The sequence below is a fragment of the Kogia breviceps genome, chromosome 16 (genome assembly GCF_026419965.1).
Source record: "Kogia breviceps isolate mKogBre1 chromosome 16, mKogBre1 haplotype 1, whole genome shotgun sequence".
NCBI lineage: Eukaryota > Metazoa > Chordata > Mammalia > Artiodactyla > Physeteridae > Kogia > Kogia breviceps.
The window spans coordinates 2,840,005-2,865,268 of NC_081325.1; the positions used below are offsets into that span (position 1 = coordinate 2,840,005).

The 25,264-nt window shown below is 44.7% G+C and overlaps 1 protein-coding gene across 1 annotated transcript in view; it reads right to left on the reverse strand.

Moving 5' to 3' along the window:
• The window catches only part of MICU2 (mitochondrial calcium uptake 2), an 80,685-nt gene that overhangs the window by 6,722 nt on the left and 48,699 nt on the right, over positions 1-25,264 (reverse strand). The window contains exons 5-8 of the mRNA XM_059041481.2: positions 19,250-19,297; positions 18,209-18,291; positions 6,817-6,882; positions 4,151-4,248 (exon numbers count right to left, since the gene is read on the reverse strand). Of these exons, the coding sequence (XP_058897464.1) occupies positions 4,151-4,248; positions 6,817-6,882; positions 18,209-18,291; positions 19,250-19,297 (295 nt within the window). The remainder of the gene's footprint in view (positions 1-4,150; positions 4,249-6,816; positions 6,883-18,208; positions 18,292-19,249; positions 19,298-25,264) is intronic.

Below are 25,264 nucleotides of genomic sequence, written 5' to 3' on the forward strand. Positions count from 1 at the left end.
ATATGCTTAATGGTAAAATCTTGTCTCAAATTATATGTCTTGTCAAGACATGAAAGTCTGGGACATGATACTGGATATAAATACCTGAATTGAAGAATTTACAGTACAAAAGGCCAGCAGATGCATCCTGAACAAATTAAATAGTTTATAAATTAGTGTCTTAATTGGAAGACAGTGTCATAATTGCAAACAACGTGAGAAGTCTGTTTTGCTTATCTGGGGTTTTTAGGCCGCGGTGTCTTGTAGAGTATTTAATACTAATTTGCAAGTTTACCAACCAAAGCCGTTCTTCCTGAGAGCTGATCGCGGAATATATTTACCAGCACAGCAATGCTTAGAGACATCTCTGAATTTATAAAAGCTCTTCATGAATTTAGAACATCCTCAACTAATAATTGGCATTTAAGAATTAAAAAAAAATCCCAGTCCTAAAAAGTACATCTGCATCAATATCCTCCTAATTTTTCCTGATGAGAAAACTTGAGACCAATTTTCTTCCCTTTCCAACCACTTCCCTATCTTCAGTCACAAAGTTATTTTAAGCTTTAACTATTTATTGGAATAAAAAATGAGGTCAATCATACCACACAGGAAATAAACACAGGGGTTATTTCTGGTCTCTAGTTTTAGGGCTAACCGTTGAGTTTAGAAGAAGAGAGAAAGAAATGCAGAAGACAAGTCCCCAGTAAAGTAAGAGGACAGGGAGGAAGAGACAGGAAAAGCAAACAAGACAAACAGGCACTGGCACAGAGCAGGTAAACACCATTGCCAGCTGCCTGCATAGTCTGAGCGTCAGTATGTCTTCCCCTGGACTATATATACGCTGATAAAGAACTGAATTTTCACAATTAAATCACCTGTTGATTTCATAACAATGAATAGACACCAAAATTCCAGGAGACAGAACTTAAATTATACTTTAGCTTTTACTGAAATGGCTAGGTGGTATTTCAGCTGGAGAATCTGACTAGTTGTAGAAGTAAAAATAAATAAATTAATTAAAAAACCCCCAAACAAGCCACCAATTTATCCACATGTTCCCTCAGTCACTGGTAAGTTTCTCTTGACACCTGATGGCATCTACTAAGTCTGTCTGTCCCTCTGGTCACCTGGGGGGACTACTTCCTTGAAAGCCCACCCAATGCCCCCAACCACCTAGCCGGCAACCGCAGGACCACCTCTTTCAGAAACTCTGTGACTGGTCGAAACTGAAGACAAACCCGTCCTGAATTTCACCTCTCCAATTTCTAGCTACATGATCTGTTTGCGTCACACAGAAGCTCGTGAGCAGCCTCGCGGAGCGGGTCTCGTCGTCACCCTCTCACTGGTGAAGGGGCAGAGCCGATACTCGGGTCCAATCGCTTGTCCATCAAATCACACTTCGCAAACTGTTGAGTTTCGCACGGGAACCCAGGTCTGTCTAAATCATAAATATGTGGTTTTTTTTTTTTTTTTTTTCGGTACGCGGGCCTCTCACTGTTGTGGCCTCTCCCGTTGCGGAGCACAGGCTCCGGACGCTCAGGCGCAGCGGCCACGGCTCACGGGCCCAGCCGCTCCGCGGCACGTGGGATCCTCCCGGACCGGGGCACGAACCCGCGTCCCCTGCATCGGCAGGCGGATTCTCAACCACTGCGCTACCAGGGAAGCCCAATATGTGTTTTTTTCAAAATATAATATTGTTTCTCTAAGTGAGAAAACTGTTACCTCTAGGCAAATACCATAATTAGCTACCACAACACTAACCCTGTGTCACCTTCCCTGCCTTTCCTTGAGACTTAAAAGCTGTACTTTATAAAACAATATCCTTTATCAGACAAGCTGTAAAGAGGATGCTAAGACAAAGGTCAGAAGAGAAAAGGCAAACATCTTTTTATAAGGAAGGATTATACGTTATACTGCCATAAAAACAAAACTATAAGCTCCACATAACACATACTGAAAGAACTTCTGGTGCAATAATTTCAATGAGTCATTTGGCCGCTATAATGGTGACTGGTTAAAAATTATAGATATAATTTTATATTATATTATATATACATAATATAATATAATATATGGAAGCTATTTTCTGTTACTTGACAGCTTACGCAAAATGTTAATGACATGTTTTGATTACCGAATTCTAGCCCAGTACACCTGTAACGTTAACTTTAGGGGTGGCCTCCTCCACCCAAGAGCCAAGTCCCTGAACAACTTCATTTAAAGCATTCTTTGTTAATTGGATCTTTTTTAAAAATTGCATAATGGTATTACAAAATTCACAGGGCCCATTAATTACAGAAACTTTAAGAAAGAGTTTAAAGTAAGAATTCTAAATGAAATTATTCCCTTTAAGGAGAATTAAAGTTAGAAGCAACTTTAAACAATCACTGAGCCCGACAATTTTATCTCGTAAATGTGTCTTGAAAACTCTCGGTCCAAAGTCTTTATCGCCACCCCACTGGTTCAGGGCTCCTGCGTGTCCTCATCTGCGGTAGCCCAGCGGCCTCGTGTCGCACTGGACACCCCTGCTGTCGCCTGCCATCCTTCCAGAGCGACGCCCATCTGACCAGGCACCGAGCGTGGGACCCCTGCGGGGCCTCCCTCACGGCGTCACCCAAGCTGGACGTGCTGGTCCGTGCGCCCCCACACAGGAAGCATACGCCTCCAGGGCCTCCACCCTCACCTCTGCCTACCCCGACGCTTGTTTACTTCTCTACCGAGCCTGCCCTCTCTGATCCCTGGACAAGCCATACGCTCTCCCGCGTGTCCTTCCTCGTGCTGTTCTCCGTCCCTCCCTCCCCGACCATTTCTCCCACGCTAATTCCTGCTCATCTGTCAAGATCGGCGTAGGGATATTTCCTCCAGAAAGCTTCCCGATCGCCCCCTCCAGAAGTGATCTTCTGTGCTGCCCCAAATCCTATCCACCCGTGATAGCACCGACCGAATGCGTTTAAATGTTCTCTGCACATTTACTAGATGGTTCCCAGGAGGGACCAGCCCTGCGTCTGAGGCACAGCCCGGCATACAGCAGCACATGGAACACACTCAGTCAGGCTTTAGTTAGCTGCACTGAGTTGACAAAAGGCGTCTCCTTCCTCCCAAATCAGTGCCTTTTCCACCATTCTGAGCTACTTTCTGGTATTTGTTCTAAGACTCTGGTTAGCGGGGAGGCCGGAGAGCACAGGGTCTGGTTCCGCAGGGGGTTGTTCTTGCCGGGGAGGAGGTAAACAGGACACGACACTGCGGTGCTTACAATGCCACAGACTGTAAGTGCGATTCCCTCCCTGCAGATGAAGACGTGAGTGCAGCGGGGTCCGCAGGCTGGCCTGGACCACAGACGCGTCCACCACGTACCAACGCATCGACACGCCCGTACTGTTCACAGCCGCTTTCACGCCGTGACGGCTGAGCTGCGCAGCCAGGACAGAGACCGGACTCACTGCCTGGCCCTTTACAAAGAAGGGCTGCCGACCCCCGGGCTGGGGGCGGGGCAGCGGGCGCAGAGCCGGGCTGTCCCACTGTGCCGTCTCAGCAGAGCCGGCCCCAGCTCCAGACGGCCATCAGCAGACGGCAGCAGCCGGGGGCTGTCCAGTCTAGAAGGCCCGATCCGGAGCCCCCCGGAGAAGCGCCCGGCCGACCCAGACACTCATGGCATCAGCAGACGGCAAGTGCAGGGGGCTGTCCAGTCTAGAAGGCCCGATTCGGAGCCCCCCAGAGAAGCGCCCGGCCGACCCAGACACTCATGGCATCAGCAGACGGCAAGAGCAGGGGGCTGTCCAGTCTAGAAGGCCCGATCCGGAGCCCCCCCGGAGAAGCACCCGGCCGACCCAGACACTCATGGCAATAACGAATGGCCACCGTTCCAAGCTGGGCTGGTTCGTGGTGAATTAAGAACTAACTGATACGAGGGGCATCTCTCTCTTCTAGCTGCAAACAGTAAGTTACTAAGAATAATTATTGTAGTCTGTAAAATGAATACTACTTGTCATAATAGGTTAGAGGTATTTTTGAGCATAGTAACTTTAGTTTACATTTCATAGGTTTTGCTCTCAGAGATACTGTATCTGGTTTTATGGCCTGCAATTCTGGGACAAATAAATGTATTCAGTTGTTTCTTTACCTCTTACCTATAAAATTTCCCTAAATGAATATAAATATTTGCATTTACCTTCGAAATTCTTTATAGTGAAGTTTTCTTTCTCCTCTTTTTCCAAAGAAACGTATCTGAAGGGTTGTGTTAATTGCAGGTTCTTTCACTGTTGGTTCCTATAAAAAAATGATACAATAATTTCAAGTAATTGCATAACCAAGAACAAAGAATGGATCCTGTAGCCTGGAATTCTTAGGACAATACCCACAAAAGATTCCTGTAACAACAACAAGAGGGTGAGAACAGATGTAGCCATTCTGTCTGTCACTCCGCATAACACGATTCTTCTGTATCATGGCTCAAGCAGGAGGAAAACAACAGCGCTAAAATACTCAAAGGGCCCAGCTGGACTTCGGCAGTGAACGACATTTTGGATCAGGCCAAAAAGAGAGCTTAGAATAGTGAGATGAGTTATTTTAAAATGTGACCCTTAGGCATTTTCTAATAAAGCAGGACTGAGAGAATTAAAGCAAGGAAGTCTTGGACCTTTTGTTGAATGCTAGAAATTTGAGAAGCACTAGCTTTTGCTAATTATAAAGTTACCAGGTGAGGATTCCATTCAAGGCTACGAGAGAAGCAGGTTCATAGACTCTTCCTCCTTCAAATCTCCAATAAAATAAACACAAATAATAACAAAACAGAGCTGCTGAAAAGATTATCCGCAGCAACTACACAACAAATGGGGGTGCAAACTTAAACCGAATAATCTGAAAAAGAGCATCTGGAGAAAGAAATTCAGGCCCTGGACGGCCCAGCCTGCTCCCCAGTCCTGCCCCCACCCCCAGACACCGCAGCAGGTGGGGTGGCCGCCGCACGGTGAACACTCGTGAAAGCCTGGGTGTGGTGGGCGAGGTGGCGGCTGGGACCGGTGAGGCTCCGAGACAGCGCGTGGGCTCAGGCAGAGAGCGGGCCGGCTTCTGGACTTAGAACCTTCTGGGCACTGTTCAACTGAAGGATGATGGGGAGCCCAGAGAGAGGGATGCCCCTTGGAGGGTGGAGTGGGCTGTGGTCTAGGGCCTCTACGGGAGCACAGGAAAGTGAGCACAGTTTAGTCCTCCAGCAAGGGCTGCAGGGCAGGGCCTCAAAACGTGAGCACCTGCAGCTCAGAACCAGAGCTGGCCCAGGGAAGGCAGCGACGGGCTTGGAAAGAGCCTGAGGTGGGACGGGGGCCCAGCCTCCCAGCCTGTGAGCAGGGCTGCGTCTGCAAGCGGACTCCCTGCTCAGTCTCTGCTCGCCACCGGCCGTGCGGACACACGGACAGCTCCCGGGAGGCCAGGCAGAGACGAGTGCAGCCTCAGGTTCTGGAGGGGACGGACTGCAGAGACTCGGCACAGGCAAGTCACCCACACATCCAGCAACCAGCCGGCCACGGCCCCGGAGCCGCAGGGGGCTCGCCTGCACCTCACTGCCCCCCGCCATGGGGTCGGCTCATGGGGAGGAAGCGGTGGTCCCAGCGGGGCTGACTGACAAAAGAGCCTTCCACAGTACTGACTCTTAAACACTTGACTTTTTTTTTGCGGTACGCGGGCCTCTCACTGTTGCGGCCTCTCCCATCGCGGAACACAGGCTCCGGACGCGCAGGCGCAGCGGCCACGGCTCACGGGCCCAGCCGCTCCGCGGCACGTGGGATCTTCCCGGACCGGGGCACGAACCCGCGTCCCCTGCATCGGCAGGCGGATTCTCGACCACTGCGCCACCAGGGAAGCCCAACACTTGACTTTGTGTCTAATAATTTTATAAAATAGCCACTATAAATACAAATGTGGATTTTAACTGGACTTCCACACAAGTGTGGGCAGGACGTCATGCCTGGAGCTTTTTCTTAATTCCCACATAAATGCCCAGGAGATACACTAAAATACAAAACCGTATGTATTCTTGTTAAGGTTAGAATATGATCAGGATGTCTACCAAGAACACTATTACTAAACATTTTTGGGGGTAATTTTGTCCAATACATAAAGGAATAAACTAAGATTAATATTATTTAGAGATAATTTTATACTTAAAACAACCAGGAAAATCAACAGAAAAAATAAGAAAATTCAGTAAGACAGACTGGTACAAAAACATTAAAAATTAAATAAGGGCTTAACTTTTGACCCAGCAAGTGAATTTCTGGGAAGCTACCCCTGGATATATTCACATATATATAAAGTGATATGATTACAGGATTATTAACTGCATTATCTGCCATATCAAAAGACTGGATACATGTTAAATATCTTTCAAATGGGGAATGGTTACATCAACTGGCACATCCATCCATACAGCAAAGTACTACAGAGCCATTAAAAAGAATGAGATATTCGGATATGGTAAGAAGAAATGGGAGGGTATGGAACAGGGTACAGTACGCTACTGCCTGTATAGAAATGGTAAAAAGAACACATGGAAATGTTTAGGTGCTTATTTACATACATGTTTATAGACACATGCAATGTCTCTGGAAGAAGACCCAGGACCTGGGTCATGGGAGGAAAGTCCTGCCCTGCATACATCCTCCTGTGAGTCTCTTGAGGTCTGGGGGTCATGTGAATGTAGAAAACCTATTTAAAATATTTAGAAAAATTAAGTTACTGTTAATTTCCCCAACTAATTGGGAATACTTATTTGAGCAAACAGAATAGAGAATCTACTGTAAATAACATCTGCTTGCAAATATTTAGTTTATGTGCACATACCTGGCATTCTGTTTCATGAGTTACTGTTGTCTTCAAGTCATCCTGTTTACTTATGATCTTCTGCAGCTAGAAAGAACGCAAACATGAATTTAGATGCATGTCTACTGGATTTTAAAAAACAACCTAAAAAACAGATGCTAAGTTTTTATTACAAAATGTTTACTAGTTATTTGTTAAGTATTATTTTTGCATTATAACTCCTAATATTAGTTTTTACCCCTTAGATCATATAAGAATCAAAGGAGAAAACAGATACGCAAGTATTAACATTATTATGATTTGGATCATTTGTTCTCCTAAGAAAGCTGGCTTACTTTATGTGTGTATCTATCTATCTATCTATAAAATATATATACACACACATATATATATTCTAAAGGCATCACTGTATAAAAACTTCATGATTACCCTCATTCTTCAAGAGAATATTTATTCCCTTCTTTTTTTTCTCTATCTCTTCTCTTCTTTTTCTATCTCTGGTGCTTTATGGCCACATTTCACGTATTTAGCTCTTAAAAAGCTATTCGTATCATATAAATGCTCTTCCCTTTTCTCCTTATGAATTTACAAAGCATTAAAATAATTTTAAGGGCTACATTTCTACTAATTATAAACTGTCAATAGTACCTCCAAAAAAAAAGCCCCCAAAACAAAAAAACAGTACCTTCAGGCTGAATATATTAAAAAACCTACCTACCTTTCAGAGTCATTTGTACCAATCCTCACATGGAAAGCAAATTAAAAAAAAAGTTTTTAAAAAAAATTAAATGTAGACAAAATCTCAAACTATGGATTCAAATCAATTAGGAGACAAACCTTAACCCATTTTTTCGAGGCGACTTCTTTCTTAACAGTTTGAAAACTGCTGCCACTAAATTCCAAATTAATAAAGTAGCTGCTTCTATTTTATTTGTTTTAGGCATATGGTTTATCTCTAGTTCTCTAAAGCCCTCAAACTTTTCAACATTCTCCCACCCCCACTTATTTTAGGGAATAAAGTTAAAAAGCTTTCATTTGTTTTATCCTTTATTTTTATTTTTTATTTATTTATTTTTTTTGCGGTACGCGGGCCTCTCACTGTTGTGGCCTCTTCCGTTGCGGAGCACAGGCTCCGGACGCGCAGGCTCAGCGGCCGTGGCTCACGGGCCCAGCCGCTCCGCGGCACGTGGGATCTTCCCGGACCGGGGCAGGAACCCGCGTCCCCTGCATCGGCAGGTGGACTCTCAACCACTGCACCAGCAGGCAAGTCCCAGGTCCTCTGCTTTATAAATATACACTTTAGGGGCTTCCCTGGTGGTGCAGTGGTTGAGAATCCACCTGCCAATGCAGGGGACACGGGTTCGAGCCCTGGTCCGGGAAGATCCCACGTGCCGCGGAGCGGCTAAGCCCGTGTGCCACAACTACTGAAGCCTGCGTACCTAGAGCCCATGATCCGCAACAAGAGAAGCCACTGCAAGAAGCCCGCGCACTGCAACGAAGAGTAGCCCCTGCTCGCCTCAACCAGAGAAAGCCTGCGCACAGAAACGAAGACCCAATGCAGCCAAAAATTAATTAACAAACACTTTAAAATCGGCTTGTCAACTTCTATAAAAAAAGACTGCTGGGATTTTGCTTGGCAAAGTTGAACCTCTAGACCAGTTTGGGAAGAACTAAATCTTCTAATCCACTAACATGGTATATTCCTCCATTTACTGAGGCCTCCTTGAATTTCTACCAGCGATGTCTGAAGTTTTTGGTGTATGTTTTTTGTGAAATTTATTTCTACTTATTTTACACCATCCAAAAAAGAACTGATCTTAATTTCATTTTCCAAATGTTTGCTACTAATCATATGGAAATACAATTGATTTTTCCATACTGATTTTCTACGCTTTGATTTTGTTGTTGGTTCCTTAGTCATATTATCTGTGAATAAAGTCAAATTTACTTCTTCCTTTCTAATATTTTTCTCTATCTTCTTTTCCTGTATTGCTTTTATCTCTAGAATCTCCAGTAAACTGTTAAACAGCAGAGGTACGAAAAGACATCCTTTGCCTTGTTCCTGATTAAGGGGAAAGCATTCAGAATTTTATGTTGCAGCATGACGATATTTACAAAAAAATTTTTGTAAATGCCCTTCTCAGTTTGAAGAAGTTCTCTCCTATTCCTACTCTGAATTTTACCACAAAAATGCGTATTTTGTTAGATGCTCTGTCTGCATGTTCTGATACGATCATGTTGCTTTCTCCTTTATTCTGTCACTATGATGGACTGCACTGACTGATTTTCAACCATGAAATGAATTTTGTATTCCTTGGATAAATCTCACTTGGTTGTGATGCATTATTTTGTATGGTGCTGGACGTGTTGTGTTCTATCTGGTTAAGCATTTTCATACCTCTGTTCATGAGGAAAGTTGGTCTATAATTTACTTCTCCTGTTAGGTTTTTGCCAAGTTTTAGTTATCAGGGATATGCTGGCCTCATAACATGAGGGAAATGTTCCTTTTTCTTGTATTTTCTGAAAGAAACTGTGCAAACTGCGCACAGTTTAGACAGATTTCACCAGTGAAACCATCTGAGCCTGGACATTTTTTGTGGAAAAGTTTCTGATAATAAACCCAATTCTTTGATACAGGACTATTTAGATTTCTATCCCACCTCTTCTTTTGGTAAGTTTTGCTTTTTTAAGGCACTTTTCCAGTCATCTGAGTTATCAGGTTAATAGTCACATATGAATCAGTTGTTCACAATATTCCATTTTTATCCTTCTGATTCCTCTAGGATCTCTGGTGCTTTCTCTCTTTTCATTGCTAATACTGGTCATATGGATGTCTTTTTTTTTTTTTTTTTTTTTTTCGGTACGCGGGCCTCTCACTGTTGTGGCCTCTCCCGTTGCGGAGCACAGGCTCCGGACGCACAGGCCCAGCGGCCACGGCTCACGGGCCCAGCCGCTCTGCGGCATGTGGGATCTTCCCGGACCGGGGCACGAACCCGTGTCCCCTGCATCGGCAGGCGGACTCTCAACCGCTGCACCACCAGGGAAGCCCTGGATCTCCTTTTGTTGTTTGTTTTTGCCAGATCAAGTACTGAAAATTAGTCAAAATTTATCATATAGTTAAAAAAAAACAGATGTTAGTCATAAAATGATAAATTTTAATAGAAAATTCAAAACGCCTTTTTAAAATTATAAGACACTTAATATTGTTATAATAATCTTCACAGTTACTATAAATAGTTAAAAACAAACAAACAAAACAAAAAAGCAAATAGGATTAGTTCACTGAAATAAGAATTTTTTAGGAGGCTTATTACAGTACTGGCTTATTCCAATTTCGTGGAATTTAGAACAAGGCTCTGTCCTGAAGTCTAACCCGTGTGGGTTTAGTGCCACATAAAGCTTGTCCTGTCAGAACTGTATCTAGAACATTTTGGTCTGGACTCAGGGAGAGTGTTACCCAGGTTCTGGTGCATGTTGAAATTACAGTGCTGTATATTTAGTTCTATAATAGCCCCATTTGAAACTATTTTGTATCCAGGTATCCTCTTAGGCCAAAAAGTCCCTCTGGCCTACCAAGATACTTTCTAAGATGGCTTGTGCATGATGCTGATTCATGACAGCAACCGACTAAGTGCCTGTCCTGCGACCATTCTAAGTGCTGGGATATAGTGGTTATGGAAAGATAACATCCTTGCTGTCGTTAACTTACATTCTAATGGGCCAGAGGTAACAAACAAGTGAACAAATAAATAAGAGAATTTCAGATGGTGTCAAGTTATGACTAGAAAAAATAAAGTAGGGTGACAGGATTCAGAGCCTGCTGGGGAGGGGTTTCTGTTAGATAGACTTATTCTGGGTAGTTCTCTTTGAGGATGTGACATTTGGGTGGAGATCTGAATAACTAAAAGCTACCAAAGGAATGGGGAAAGGGCATTCTAGGTGGAGGTAAGAGCAAAGTCTGGCAGAAACGGGTGCTTTCTTAGAGAAAGCTTTTATATGTAAGTGGTAAAAGAAGCAGGAAGACACATTCAAATACAAATTCTGAATGTCAAAAAAACTACCAACAAATTGACTAACTTTAAATTGATCTATATTTTCAATTTCAGGCTGAAAATGAAGAAAAGTACATAGGGTCAATTTAACTTATTTTTGCTTTCAGGATGGATCGTAATAGTTTAAATTCTGGAATAAGAACACTGTTCCAAAATCAAGAAGGATAAATTCTACTGAAGGCCTTTATATTTAATAATAACTCTAGCAGGTGTATTTAGCATGATAAAATTATAACCTGACTGCATTAAGAGCAGTCCTTCCTACCAGTATGGAAATAATGTGAAACCAGAGCACCACCTAAGGAGAAATTTATACTAGTAAACAGACTTGTCAGTCTACCTATTTATTGTTTAAAGAAGTTGCACTAAAACCGTGGCACTTATCCCAATAAGCAGATGTACTATCTATCAAGGTAAAAATTAAATGGATTTACTATTACTGGCTTTGAAAACTGCTGGTATTGTTTGTTATTATCTGACAGAGAATGGCTTATACACTTAGCTGCTATTTTACCTGTTCTTGAGATAAAGAAGTAAGCAATACACTTACCAACACTGTAGATCTGGATATTAATGAGAGGAATGTACCACAAAACACAAAAGTAATAAACTAAGGCAATTTATATTTTAGGACATTTTTACAAGACTTTACATTAATACATTTCTTTATTACTTTTGCATTTGCTGTTCAAGTCACTTTGTTATATCTATGTCTTGGGTATTAAAGTAACTCTCATTACTTTTCTAGCAACAAATAAAATGCACAGGGGAAACATTCAGATAAGCTGAAAAAAAGAACAAACCCACAAAACCCTGCCTTTTAAATATGCTTTTCTGATCTGAAAAGAACTGTTTGATGCTTTCAATAAACTTTCAAATAGAAGATGCTACAAACTTAGGTTTCCTAACAGAATGACCATGGAAATGAAACAATTATTTAAATAATTAATGTAAGCATAGTTTTTTCTCCTCTATGCTGTTATTTTTTATTTTTTAAAAAATTATTTATTTATTTATTTTTGGCTGTGTTGGGTCTTCGTTGCTGTGCGCAGGCTTTCTCTAGTTGCGGCGAGCGGGGGCTACTCTTCGTTGCAGTGCGCGGGCTTCTCATCGCGGTGACTTCTCCTGTTGTGGAGCATGGCCTCTAGGCACGTGGGCTGTAGAGCGCAGGCTCAGTAGTTGTGGCGCACGGGCTTAGTTGCTCCGCGGCATGTGGGAACTTCCCGGACCAGGGATCGAAACCGTGTCCCCTGCATTGGCAGGCGGATTGTTAACCACTGCGCCACCAGGGAAGCCCCCTATGCTGTTATTTTAAATCGACAAACTGCATCATGCTCATGGGTTATCAAGTTTAGTGTTTTATTCCTAAGATCAGCACAAAGGACCGTTTACAGGCTTAGAAGGTTAGCTTTATAAACTTTAACTTAAAAAAAAAATCAGTGATGTATGCTAACATTCTTTTTCTTGTTTCCTTAATTCATGGCTTGGTCATCTAAGAATTTCCCAAACATTTAAGGAAAAAACTGTGGTATTTAGAAAGTGTTCTGTAAATTCAGAGTGTTCAACGATTACGTTAAAACAAGTACTTGAAAAGCTTTTGAGGCAGGTTTGCTCAACAGTTCCAGGAGCAGAGGCTGCCCACAGAGAAAGGAGACTGCTGGGTGGCCGTGAGTCTCCCCGAGAAGAGGCCTGAAGAAGGAAAGGGGACGAGGACGTTCAGCGTCGGTCGGGGCCACCACGTGACCGCGCTGCAGAGTATCTGAGCCTTGGTGCTGCACGTGTGACAGTGAGGTCACCAGGGGCCCCACTGTGTCCACTTCATGACGCTACCTTAGCTTTCCCGTTCTGGTGTGTGTGTGTGGGGGGCGGACAGTGGGGACAGCGCTTCTAAAACCTGGCCTCCTCTTGTGACTCCCAGCAAGGAACAGAGCAGAAAGTTCACCCAGGGCTGAGGGGTTATGGTTTGCGTGAACTCACACCCTTACCTAGCCCAGCCTTTCACGATTCTTAACCTCTACTTGAATGATAACGACCATCTCAACCACATCCTTCTCCCGGACCTGAGGCAGGCTGAGGCCCTGGAATGTGAGGGGCTCCGTGACTTACGACACTGGTATTTCAGGTCCTACTCGTGCAGACAGACGCATTTTCACCCTCAAGCTAACCTCAAACCAATTTCCTTCCTTAATCACCGGACATCCCAGAAGAGCAATTTTTCTCTGCTGCCACCAACTCTGCATTTCCCATTCACACCTTCTGTTCCGCGGCCGGGGTCCCCAGTGACCTGCAAGTTTAAGGGGCTCCCCGCGGCCTCTGTGCCACCTGAAGACGCCTCAAAGAGACGGATGCTGAGCGCTCTGCCCTGAGCCCACTGCCCGCACTCAGCCGCGCTTCTCCTCCTTTCAGTCCCTGGCTTCTCACCCTCAGCTCGGTCCCGAGCTGTTCTCTAGACTCCGGCTTAAGCACGTCACGCCGCATTCTCCCCTGAGGCCCCACGCGCCCAGGACTGAGCGGTCCCCTCTTCCAGGACGCTTCCTAGTCCCAGCCCTGCTTCTGGTCTGCAGACAGCTGCCCGCGTGGATGTCCTACCAGTTTACCCGGCTCACATGTCCGAGCTCAGAGTTAAGACCTTTCTCGGCCCAGTCCTCCTCTGAATTCCCCCACATATGGGGCAGGGTAACACTGAAGGAAGAGCGAGCTCCAGAGCTGGACAGACTTAGCATCAAATCCTGTGCTGCTCATCAATTTCCCCATCTCTACGGTGCGGATACTACTACTGATTTTGTCGGCCGCTGTAAAGATCTAATAACATAGCCCAGATGTCATAACCAATCCTCAAGAGAATGAGTCCTCTGGGCCCTTTGATCAGTGAGCAGTATCATGACTCCGGGTCAGGCTGGCCAGAAAAAGCGGTGACCGCCGCCGATTTCTTCCTCATGCTGGAAGCCGCGCCCCACGGAGCCCGAGCGCAGCCCCTCTCGGGGGATTTCCCGCTTCTCACCCCCAGCTGAACACTGGACGATGACGACAGCCTAAGGGCCTCCTGGCCCCCAGTCTCTCCACTTCTGGTTTGCCTTTCCCACTGCAGCCAGAGAGGAATCCGGAGCACTGACCAGCCGGCTGCTCTCCCCGACACAGTGTGCAACTCACATCCCACGTGTCTGCACGGTTCAGCTGCACAGCTTCCACCACAGTTTCAGACAGCGGCCTACAGGTATTATTTCCCCAAGGGAACACTGATGACAGTCACTTAATCCCTGTTCGTGCCAAACAGAGCAACGTTATTTCTGCTTTCCTTCACCTGAATGGAACTGATTTCAAAGATCAATTTATGATGACTATCTCGTATTTCCCTTCTTTCGTGCTTTTCGAGCATTTTTAACCCAAGGTCCTGTCTGAGTAAGAGCTATGTATGATATCTGGAAATTCTTGGTTCTCTCCATTTTGTCTGTTTACAAGTGCCTTCAACTTCTTGGTGGAATTCCAGGCTGCTTTCATAAACTAGTTGGTAACTGGTTAACAGTGATAAACTTTACCCATACTGCTTCCTCGGAAACAAAAAGATTTGGTAACGTTTGTTCACAATGACCTAATACAACACTTTTTTTTTTTTCAAATCCGTATCTCTTACATATAACATATTTTGAATACATGAAACATTCCACAGATTCTTTAAGCAGTTAAATGGTATGGTTTTCTCTATAGCTTTTCTATTACATTTAAAAAAAATTATTATTATTATTTATTTATTTTTGGCTGCGTTGGGTCTTCGTTGCTGTGCGCAGGCTTTCTCTAGTTGCGGCGAGCGGGGGCTACTCTTCGTTGTGGTGCGTGGGCTTCTCATTGCGGTGGCTTCTCTTGTTGCAGAGCACGGGCTCTAGGCGCCGAGCTTCAGTAGTTGTGGCTCGCGGGCTCTAGAGCGCCAGCCTAGTAGTTGTGGCGCACGGGCTTAGTTGCTCCGCAGCATGTGGGATCTTCCAGGACCAGGGCTCGAACCTGTGTCCCCTGCATTGGCAGGCGGATTGTTAAACTACTGCGCCACCAGGGAAGCCCCTCTACTACTTTTAACTTCTCCCACTTTGAGAAAATGAATTCCACAAGATTACGACCGGTTTCTCTGAACAGTACAGGGAAACCTCATGTATCTAGAGGAACACTTCAGGCAACTCCAATCCTTGGTAATCCTCCAGCTTTCTTACTTAAACTGAAAACCCAGAAGTAAGAAAAACCTTTTCAGCATTTGAGACAACTGTCATAAAGAGCATGTAATAAAATATACTAAAAAGTTTCTAAAAATCTATAGCCTTGTATGTTCTAAAGCAGTGCTGACCAACAGTAATATAACGGAGCCCCACAGTGATGTTAAATTTTTTAGTAAAAAGACAAATCTGTATCACGGTACTTAGCACATACTAACTACTTAGACAAATCACTGATGAATTAATGAGTGCTCACATAAATGACTAATCTGTGACTTTTTCAAAAAGCCTTTGAGATATGAAACAAATGGAACTCTCTTACATTGCTGGTGGGGATGTAAAATGGAACACAGATTTCGGAAAACAAAATTGGCAACTTCTTACTTTATACTTAGCATATGACCCAGAAACTCCACTCCCACATATTTAGTCAAAGAAAACATATGTTCACCCAAGACCTGTGTATGAATATTCACAGCGGCTTTATTTATAGCAGCCCCAACCTGAAAACAACCAAAATGTTCATCAAGTGACTAGATAAACAGATCATATCCACACAATAAAATACTACTCAGCAATAAAAAGGAGGGAACTACTGAGAAACGCAACACACAGATGAATCTGAGTGAAACAAAGAGTACATATCAATACTTTCTGATTCCATTTAGACGAAACTCCAGGAAAGGAACACATCTATGCTGGAAGAAAGCAGACCACTGGCTGGTCTCCTGGGGCCAGGAGAGGGGAGACACTGGGTGTAAGGATATAGGAGGCCTTTGGGGAGTGCGGAAATGTTTTAGGTCTTGCCTGGGATGGTGGTGACATGAGCAAGTGGCCTCTTTAAACAGGTACCTGATTGTATATGAAGGGGCCCTCAGATCCCTTTGATAAGGATCCATCCACAGGCTTTGCAAATTTAATTACTAAAATATTTGGTTTTATATGTAGGAAACTATCTCAAAGATTAGAAACAATATAGCAAAAAAGGTCTTAAGTAGGGAATACATTTATAATTCAGTGGGATCCTACAAAAATTAGGTTTATAAATATTTAACATCTTTAGAAGTTATCTGGAAGAGGGTGTACAGTGTATAAATCTAAGCATAAAGTAAATGACAAGAACACATATGTGAGTGGGCAGTAAAGCAGCAGGTGAAATTCTCAGTGTTTCAGCTTGAAGTGTAGCAGAAACCATTCACTGCAGCCAGTGTTGGTAGTTGTTCAATTATTTTAAAAAGCTTGTTAGGGACTCCCCTGGTGGCGCAGTGGTTAAGAATCCACCAGCCAATGCAGGGGACACGGGTTCGAGTCCTGGTACGGGAAGATCCCACATGCCGCGGAGCAACTAAGCCTGTGAGCCACAACTACTGAGCCTGTCCCTAGAGCCCGCGAGCCACAACTACTGAGCCCACGTGCCACAACTACTGAAGCCCGTGCGCCTAGAGCCCGTGCTCTGCAACAAGAGAAGCCACTGCAATGACAAGTCCACGCACCACAATGAAGAGTAGCCCCCGCTCACTGCAACTAGAGAAAGCTTGTGTGCAGCAACGAAGACCCAATGCAGGCAAAAAAAAAAAAAAAAAAAAAAGGCTGTTAATCTGGGGAGTCATTTGAAAAAATAAAGATACCTACATAACAAACATTTAAATTAACTTAAAGAAGTAACATCCATTTTAGAACTAAAGCATTTTTTCTTTGGAGTGGAGCCACTGATTGAAAGTACTGGTTATTTTTCTTGCCTAAGTATATAAAAGATAATTTATCATCTGTAGTTTCCAGTTTCATTTTTGTTAAAAGTGCAGCAAAAAATATAAAGAAACAGGTGAAATTAATATCTCAAAATTTTGACTTTATCACGTACTCAATACAAAAATCAAGATATTTTACATTCCTTTCTTTTTTCTTCAAAATCCAGTGCGTATTTTACATTACAAGACATTCAGATAATGTATTTCATTGGAAACACAGGCACACATCGTTTTACTGTGCTCTGCAGATTTTGTGTTTTTTACAAACTGAAGGTTTGTGGCAACCCTGCATTGTCAGATGACGGTTGGCATTTGTTAGCAATAAAATATTTTTACATTAAGGCATAGACATTGTTTTTTAAAGATATAATGCTATTCCACACTTAACAGACTACAGGATAGTAAAAACATAACTTTTATCTGCCCTGAGAAAGTAAAACATTTGTGTGACTTGCTTTATTGTGGTGGTCTGGAACCAAACCCACAATTTCTCCAAGGTGTACCTGTACTTCATCCATATTTAGATTTTGTAAAATTTACAAAAGTAAATAAAAAGTAAATAAAAGTAAAAATTAAAAAGTAGATTCACATACTCAAGTTGTTTCAAATATACTTGAAAATCTGCCAATACCTGAAGTGAATGTCAGTTTTTAAATTTAAATTTAATTAAAAATTGGAAACTCAAGTTTCTTAGTCACAAGTTATATTTAACAGCCACATGTGGCTACCGGCTAGTTGACCGAACAGTCCAAGTACGACTCATTTTAAATATAATTTCAACAAGCCTTGTGGTCTGTCTTCCCAGTACACTGGGAACTGGGAGAGAGACACAGAGGACAGAACTGACTTATCTTCTCCGTGAAGCGCTCCTCTAGATGGGGAACAGTGAGCTCTGCCCGGAATACTCCCTGCTGTTTACATGCACTGACGTACTTTTAACAGTACCATCGACTTCCTTGGGACGGAGTAAAATGTACTGCTGGCGTGTTACAGAGTTATGTCTTGGGAAATATCATTTAAACATATTTCACCTTTTCAATTATGAGCCTTCACAAATTCCTAGAGAATTTGAACCAATTTATACTTTTTGTGGCTTCTTCATTTTCCCTCCCTAGTCTTCCTGAAAGCTTAAGGTTTTATTTTCCTTATTCTTTTTTTGGTGGGGGTGTATCAATAATTTTTAACCCATCTGCAAAACGCTTTCTGTTATATTATCGCTTGCTGAAATCATAAAAACAAAACTCTAAAACATGCAGATGTTTAAGCTCATTTCTCCTTTTGGAATCTCATGCTCTGTTCTTGACATTTCATATGTAAGCAGTAGATATAATTTTCATTTTAATGGAAATGTAAAATAGTCACACACACATCCAGGTGTTTTATAATAAACCAAAAATAACTAGAATCTACGTACCTTAAAAAATTCCTTTTGCTCAACCATCTCATCACCATCCGCGTCCAACATTTTAAATGCGACATGAAACCCGGTATGGGGTTCTGCAAGTGAAAATGAATAATTACGTAAATGTTGGTGGGATGCAAGTTACCTGAAGATCTACAGGTCTTCAGAGTTGATATAAGCCACCAGCAACAACACAGGTAGGTGCCTAGAGTAGAGGAGAAACAGTCTCCTCTCAGGACAACGACTTGCGAAGGCGACACGTCCCCATGGTGCGCTGTTCCGCTACCAAGTGTTCTGCCCTGCAAAGCAAACTTCATTTGAGAACTCAACGTATTTCTTCCGCTCTCCTAGGGGCTTTCCTACACTCTTACAGCACGTTCTCTATTTCCACATGGATTACTACTCTTTATTTCCCTTTCCCAAGAGTAGGGTTTTGTAATGATTATTTTGAAATAATTTCAGGCTTACAGAAATACTGCAAAGCTGGTACAGTGAGTTCCCACAGGCCCTTCACCCAGCCTTCTCTCATGGCAGCATCTCATGTAACCACAGTGCCTTTACAAAAACTAAGAAATTAGCACCTTTAACTAAACTACAGACTTTATTTGGATTCCATGGTCTTTCTATTCTAGGGTCAAACACAAGGAAGCCTGTTGCGTTTAATTGCCATGTCTTCCTTATCTCCTCAGAGCTGTGAAAGTTTCTGTCTTTCCATGATTCTCGTGACCCGGACAGTCTGCAGAGAGTTACTGGTCAGGAATTTTGCAGAACGTCACGTGAGGGATTTTTAATATTCCTAAGTGAAGGCTGTGTCTGACTCTTCAGTTCAATAAGCCTTCAATTAAGGAGACAAAGTTGTGGGGAGTCCGAGTGCAGGGGAGGTGGTGAGACTTCAGGGATCATCTCACCCAACAGAATCATTCTGTAGGTACAGAAAGCAAGGCACCAATAACATTCTTCATGATAAAGATATAAAAACCAAACTTCCAACACCCTGTCTGGTAAGACGAGAGAATTCCACATGATCGATGAGAAAAACTGTGGAATACTTACTAGTGAGGATTGTAAGCAAGAAAAGATACTCGGTATATGAAATCAGCCCTGAAAGAGATAAAGGCATCAGAAAGTAAGTTTTAGATGGTTTAGAAGTAATCATATACATACTATATGGAACCTTCACCTAATTAAAAACACACACATTTTTACTTTAAATTACCTCTCTGGTATAGCGGAAAATTTTCATAAGAGAGTTAAGTACAGTACTAATAATTCAAAAAAAAGGAGACTTTTATTAGGTCACTATTACTAGGAAGGAAGGGGAATGGTCATTGGTCAGCAAGTACAAGTGTCCACTAGAGGCTTTATCTGCATGGCATTTTGTGTAATTTCACCTCAAATTTTACTATTCATAACATCTCAAGTGAAGCAAACTTATAAATTCAGTAGAGTGACAGAGATTTGGATATACCAAAGGTCAAACCATGTTATTTAAAATGAAGGAATTAAATTTCTGTAGCAGTGACTTGATTTTAATCTACAGGTTCTCTCTGGTCTTTCTTCCCCTCAGTTTCAACTTAATTGTTGAAGAAGCCTGGTCATTTGTCCGGTAACGTTTAAGAGTGTAGAAGACTTTGCTAACTCTGCATCTTTTTCATGTCATTTCACATGTTCCTCTAACGTCTATATTTTCTACAGACTGGTATTTACTTAGATCCAGAGCTGTGCTCAGATTCAAGTTTAGTTTTTGGCAAGAATTCTTTTTTGTTTTGGCCGCGCCATGCGGCATGTGGGATCTTAGTTCTCCAACCAGGGATCAAACCTGTGCCCCCTGCATTGAGAGCGCAGAGTCTTAACCACTGGACCACCAGGGAAGTCCCAAGAATTCTTAATAGATGGTGCTGCATACTTTCACCAGGAGGTCAAAATGTAAATGTTTACAGAAAATGCTAAATACCAGAGAGATACTGATAGTAAGAGTTCCAGGACTTAAAAAAAGTGAAGTCTTCCAGAGTTTAGACGACCGAAGATGTCTCAGAGGAAGTAGTTCTAAAAATGGTCTTTGGGCTTCCCTGGTGGCGCAGTGGTTGAGAATCCACCTGCCGATGCAGGGGATGTGGGTTCGTGCCCCGGTCCGGGAAGATCCCACATGCCGTGAAGCAGCTGGGCCCGTGAGCCGTGGCCGCTGCGCCTGCGCGTCCGGAGCCTGTGCTCCCCAACAGGAGAGGCCACAACAGTGAGAGGCCCGCGAACCACAAAAAAAAAAAAAAAAGGTCTTTCTTCCTTTTTATGGTTGAGTAACTATACTCCAACAAAAATTAATAAAAAAAAGGTCTTTGAATGATGGGTGAAAACTGCAGTGAAGCAGGGGTGGTATAAGTGGGGAGGCCACATGTATAGGAGGATGAAGCTGCATTTGAACACTGAAAAGCGAGCGTTTGTCTGCAAGGATGTTCCTGTGGAAGAGTCAGTGGGAAGCACCGCTCCTTGGTGGCTCAGAGATGAGGAAGGAAGCCTGGCAGAGGGTGACGGCAGCGGGCCTGCACCACCCTGCTGTGAAGGAGGACCAGTCCCTATGGGCCCCCGGTCAGATACAGCAGAGACGCACGGCCGAAAGCAGTGCAGAGCAAACAAGGCAGGTAAGGGTTTGACACCCAGGTAGTTCAGAGCTTCAGCTAACAGGCAACTTCAAGTATGTATTTTAATGCTCTTAATGACTTACAGTTTTTTACATCAGCAAGTTTTCTGTCATTTTTATTTTGGAGCAGCTGTGCTTCCCTTTAAGAAAAAGCCTAGAGTAAGTCTTCAGGTATTTTTTCCCTAGAAATATTCAGTGTTTATATGAAGGGAGAATAAATTAAATGTGTTTTGTCATATCTCATACCTGAGAGAAATGCTCTAACGTTAGTTGAAGGATCAAAGTATTTCATATCTTGGCAGCCTCAAAAAAGTGAACAGTTTTTTACTAATTTTCAAAGGGATACAACAATGTGAAAAAATGGCCAAACTGCTGGACTGAACTGGGCTTGGTGCCAAAAGGAGACCTCTCTTTTCTTTTCTCGAGACATAGGTACATGTCCTGTGCACAGGGGAACTTTCTGAAAAAGAAAATTCTTTGAAATACTGACTTAAATAAAATGCTTGAATAAACACAGTTGAGACAGTGTAAAAACAGCACCCTACACTCTCAAGATAGATTATAGACAATACAGCTCTCCAACAGCATTCTAGGCACCTGCCTCTGAAAATGCTTTTAAAGGAAACTGACACTTCCGAATATTTATAGGAGAAACAGTTTAATACATATTTGTTGCACTGAATTGTAAAATAAATGATGTTAAATGTCAGTGTTTCAGAACTGCATGTCAAACAGGAAAGTATTTTAAATAATTTATATTAAAAAAAATTTTTTTTTGGCTACACCGCACGGCATGCAGAACTTTCCCGACCAGGGACTGAACTCCCTGCAGTGGAAGTGTGGCATCTTAACCACTGGACCACCAGAAAAGTCCCTATATTTAAAACTTTATTAAAGAATCCTTAAGGGTCACTAGAAGAGATGATTAAATTCTGTTAGTTACTATGCTTCTCTAGAAGTATTTTAAATTTGGAACCGCTGAAAAATATGACTTGCTACTAAATGCAATTTTGAGAACTCTGTTCTCCAAAGAGAAATGACTACATGTATCATAAGAACATATTTATATCTTACAATATATGTTATAATTTATATTCACTATATCCTTGAGGATGGTATTATGTTGAGAATTTTGCTCAGTTTCAAAAAATACATAATTATAACTTATAATTTACTTTTCTTTATAATAATGCATGGAGGTGGATTATTTTCTTATTTCAAGAGTATACTACCCTTTTGTTAGTTATGATATAATATACATTTTGATAGCTCTTTTAGGTGGTAAAATGGAATATTTTAAATTGTTCCAGATGTAGCTAAATTTTACATTCTTTTTTTTTCCAAATGACTTCATTAATATCAACAAAGGAGTATATCTGGAAAAAAGTGTATCTTGAATCTTTCCTATAAAATATTCAGTGTTTTTTCTTTAAGCTGGAATGTACATTTCAACTCACATATTTCAGAGAAAAACTAAAAAAATAAGTCCCGTTAAGTCCTTTCTCAATATTTTTTCTTGTCCTGTAAGTTCTCTAGGGGTGGGAGAAGAGAGGATGAATTCAATCAATATTTAGGAGGCAAAGTTAGAAAGATCGGTGTTTGGCTGCATATGAAGGATGGAGGGGCGAAGAGAAAGGGTTCAAAGCTATTTCCGGGTTTCAATGGGCGGGGTGAAAAGCACCACCGCCGGGTAAGACACGCACGGAGCCCGGCTTAGGGGCAGCTGGCGTCTGGGGAAGCGGCTGCGCCTGGGGAGGCCACAGTCGTTCCTACGTGGCCTTTTCACTCCCTCTCCTGGTCGCTCACCACCACCGGGCTCTGCTGTTCTCCTGCATTTCCCTGTCAGTGGCTTAACTTCCTTGTCACCAGTAAGTTCTTCCGTTAGGTCCCGACTTCCTTACCAGTCCTAACTAGTGACGGCTGTCTTTAATTCGCCCCGTGTGAACGGCAGGAAGGCAGGTCGAATTCTCCCCCTGCCGCTGCCCAGCGCACGTTTCCATTTGCCCTCTCTGCCTCTGAACTGAATGCTATCACGGTCTCTTCTCCCTGCAGCCACTTCTTCCTTCTAGTTCCCCTTAAAGTCTCCCTTTCCTCTACTTCTCCTACTAATTTCCTTATAGATTTGCCTAAAGGGGGAAAAATAAATCAACTTTCTGCTGTGGACGTCCATCTTCTGTTTATTTTGCGAACAGTCCGTCACTAAGGGCCTTCTCCCCCGTCATCCAGAAGTACTGACTTTTTATTCTTTCAGAAGTCTGTGTGATGCCCCTGTTCATTTGGAGAATATAAACAGTCCTGCAGTTACGTAAAGAACAGGGGACGAGAACTATCGAGGGAGAAGAGCGTGAGTAGCTGACGGATCTGTCTCCTTCTGGTTAGAAAGCGGTGCGTACAGATGGAGAGACAGAGACGTATATGTGTCTGTTACTGAAAGTTAAGGACGGTAAATAGAGAAGAAGTTACGAACCGTCTTTCTCAGTACCCTCTGTATCTCCTACGGCATGGAAGCAGCGCAGCTGGTAATGACACAGATTCACAACCCTCCTTCGCGAGACCGGGCAGTGACCACGGACATGGCCCCGGCGCAGCAGAACCTCTAACTGAGCAGCTCCAGGGACAAGCCCGCCCCCGCCCCCCAGCCGTCTGAAGCGCTACGACTGTAACTAACACAGTTCTGCGAGCTGCACTAAGTGTCTTCGTCCCGTCTGGTCGAACTGCCGCATTCGGGGCTCCACGAACCCGGAGCCCGGAAGCCTGGCCACTCCACGCTGTCGTCTCCGCGCCGAGAACACGACGGCCCGCTCGCTGCTCTGAAACCTCCACTCCCGCGTCGCGCAGGAGGCCTCAGAAACACGGCCCTTCGCTTGCCAGGGAGCCCCCCACTTCCTTCAGAGAGTGTTACATCTTGCTGCTAAACCTCGGTGTCTCCGGCGTCTCAGGGCCGACGAGTGGCTTGGCGCTCTGCCTCTGTCCGCCGCGCCGCGCGTGGCCCCCGCAGTCACTGCGGAACCTGCCGCCGTCTCCTCTTCGGCGCCCTCCTCAGGCGCCAAGGCGCCCCCTGCCCACATGAGGGGTTTCTCTCTTCTGACCGGCCGCCGTCTTACAGCTCTCCCGCGGCCGCCCGCCGCCCCCGGCACAGGGCCCACGCTCCCGGACACCCGTCCCACGCTGCGTACGGCCGCCTGAGGCTGCGCTCGCCTCTCCGCCTTAGGGCCACCCGCCCTCGGCGGCCACAGCCCGCGTTCCAAGGGGCCTCTGTCCTCTTCGTCGACGCGCCCGCAGCTGGTCTGCACTTCACCCCTCTGGAGCCAACCGACCTCCGCGCCTCTGCCTCTCCGCGGACGCTCTGCGACGCTCTCCGGAATCATCCCCTTCCTCGGGCAGCACCTGTAACCGATTGCCATGCGCCGAGCCCTGCCGCACCTGCAGGCGGCGTCTCCCCTCGGGACGCCGGCCCCTTGCGGACGGCCCGGTGGTGACTCCCCTCCCCACTGCCACGCTCATCTCAGACCCTCTGCTCTTGCAACCGCTCGTAGAACCCCGTCCCCCCGAGGCTGATGCCGTCGAGCTGGTCACCTCCGACTTTCTTCCTGGTCACCTGCGCAGCTCCCTCCCTGTGGCCTTCCGTCGCTGGAGGCTGAGCGCCCGCTCCATCGTCCGGCGCGCAGGACACACTCCACTCGCAGACCCGGGGGCGCCTCTGTCACATTCACGCTGCCGCCCACTCTGCTGCGGCCGGCCGACTCCACGACCGCACCCGAGGCTGAGCGCCCCTGAGCGGCTTCCGCTCCGAGCCGGGGCGCAGACCCCGGCGCTGGGCGCACGGTGGGCCCCGCTCCTGCGTTCTCAGCTCACCGGCCGCTCTCTCCTGACTTCCCACTTTCTTTCCATCGCTCTTCCTGTCTTACTTTCTTCTCTGCAAGGCTTGTTACTTCAAGCTTCTCGTGCTTTTACGTAAAACTGCCGCCCTCGACGCCGTTAACTCCCAAGCCCACGGCTTTTCTTCCCTGCGTTTGCCTAGTAGCACCCTGACCGCGCGCTTCTGTGCGCTTCCCGGCCGCTGGTGGCTGTTCCCTCAGCACCCACGTTCCCGTCTGAGCTCTGGCCTTCCCGGAAAGCTTCCCACGTTTCTCTGTCAGCTCTCTTTACTGGTCACGGACGCCACTTCAAACCTCCTCCTTTCTCCACACCCTCCACTTTACGAAGGAATCAGGGCCACCCCCCGAACCCGCCTCAACTCCTCAGCCCTGCTCTGCAAACACGCGCGGTCAACAGCCGCACATCACCCCTCCCCACGCGGTCCCACGCAAAGCCCCCCGCTGGGGGGCGCGCCCCCCGCCCCCTCACACCCAGACGCGCGCTCAAAGCCCTTCGTGCAACACAGACCGCCAGGACCGGCCTCCAGCTCACACCCGCCCCGCCCCGCACCACTG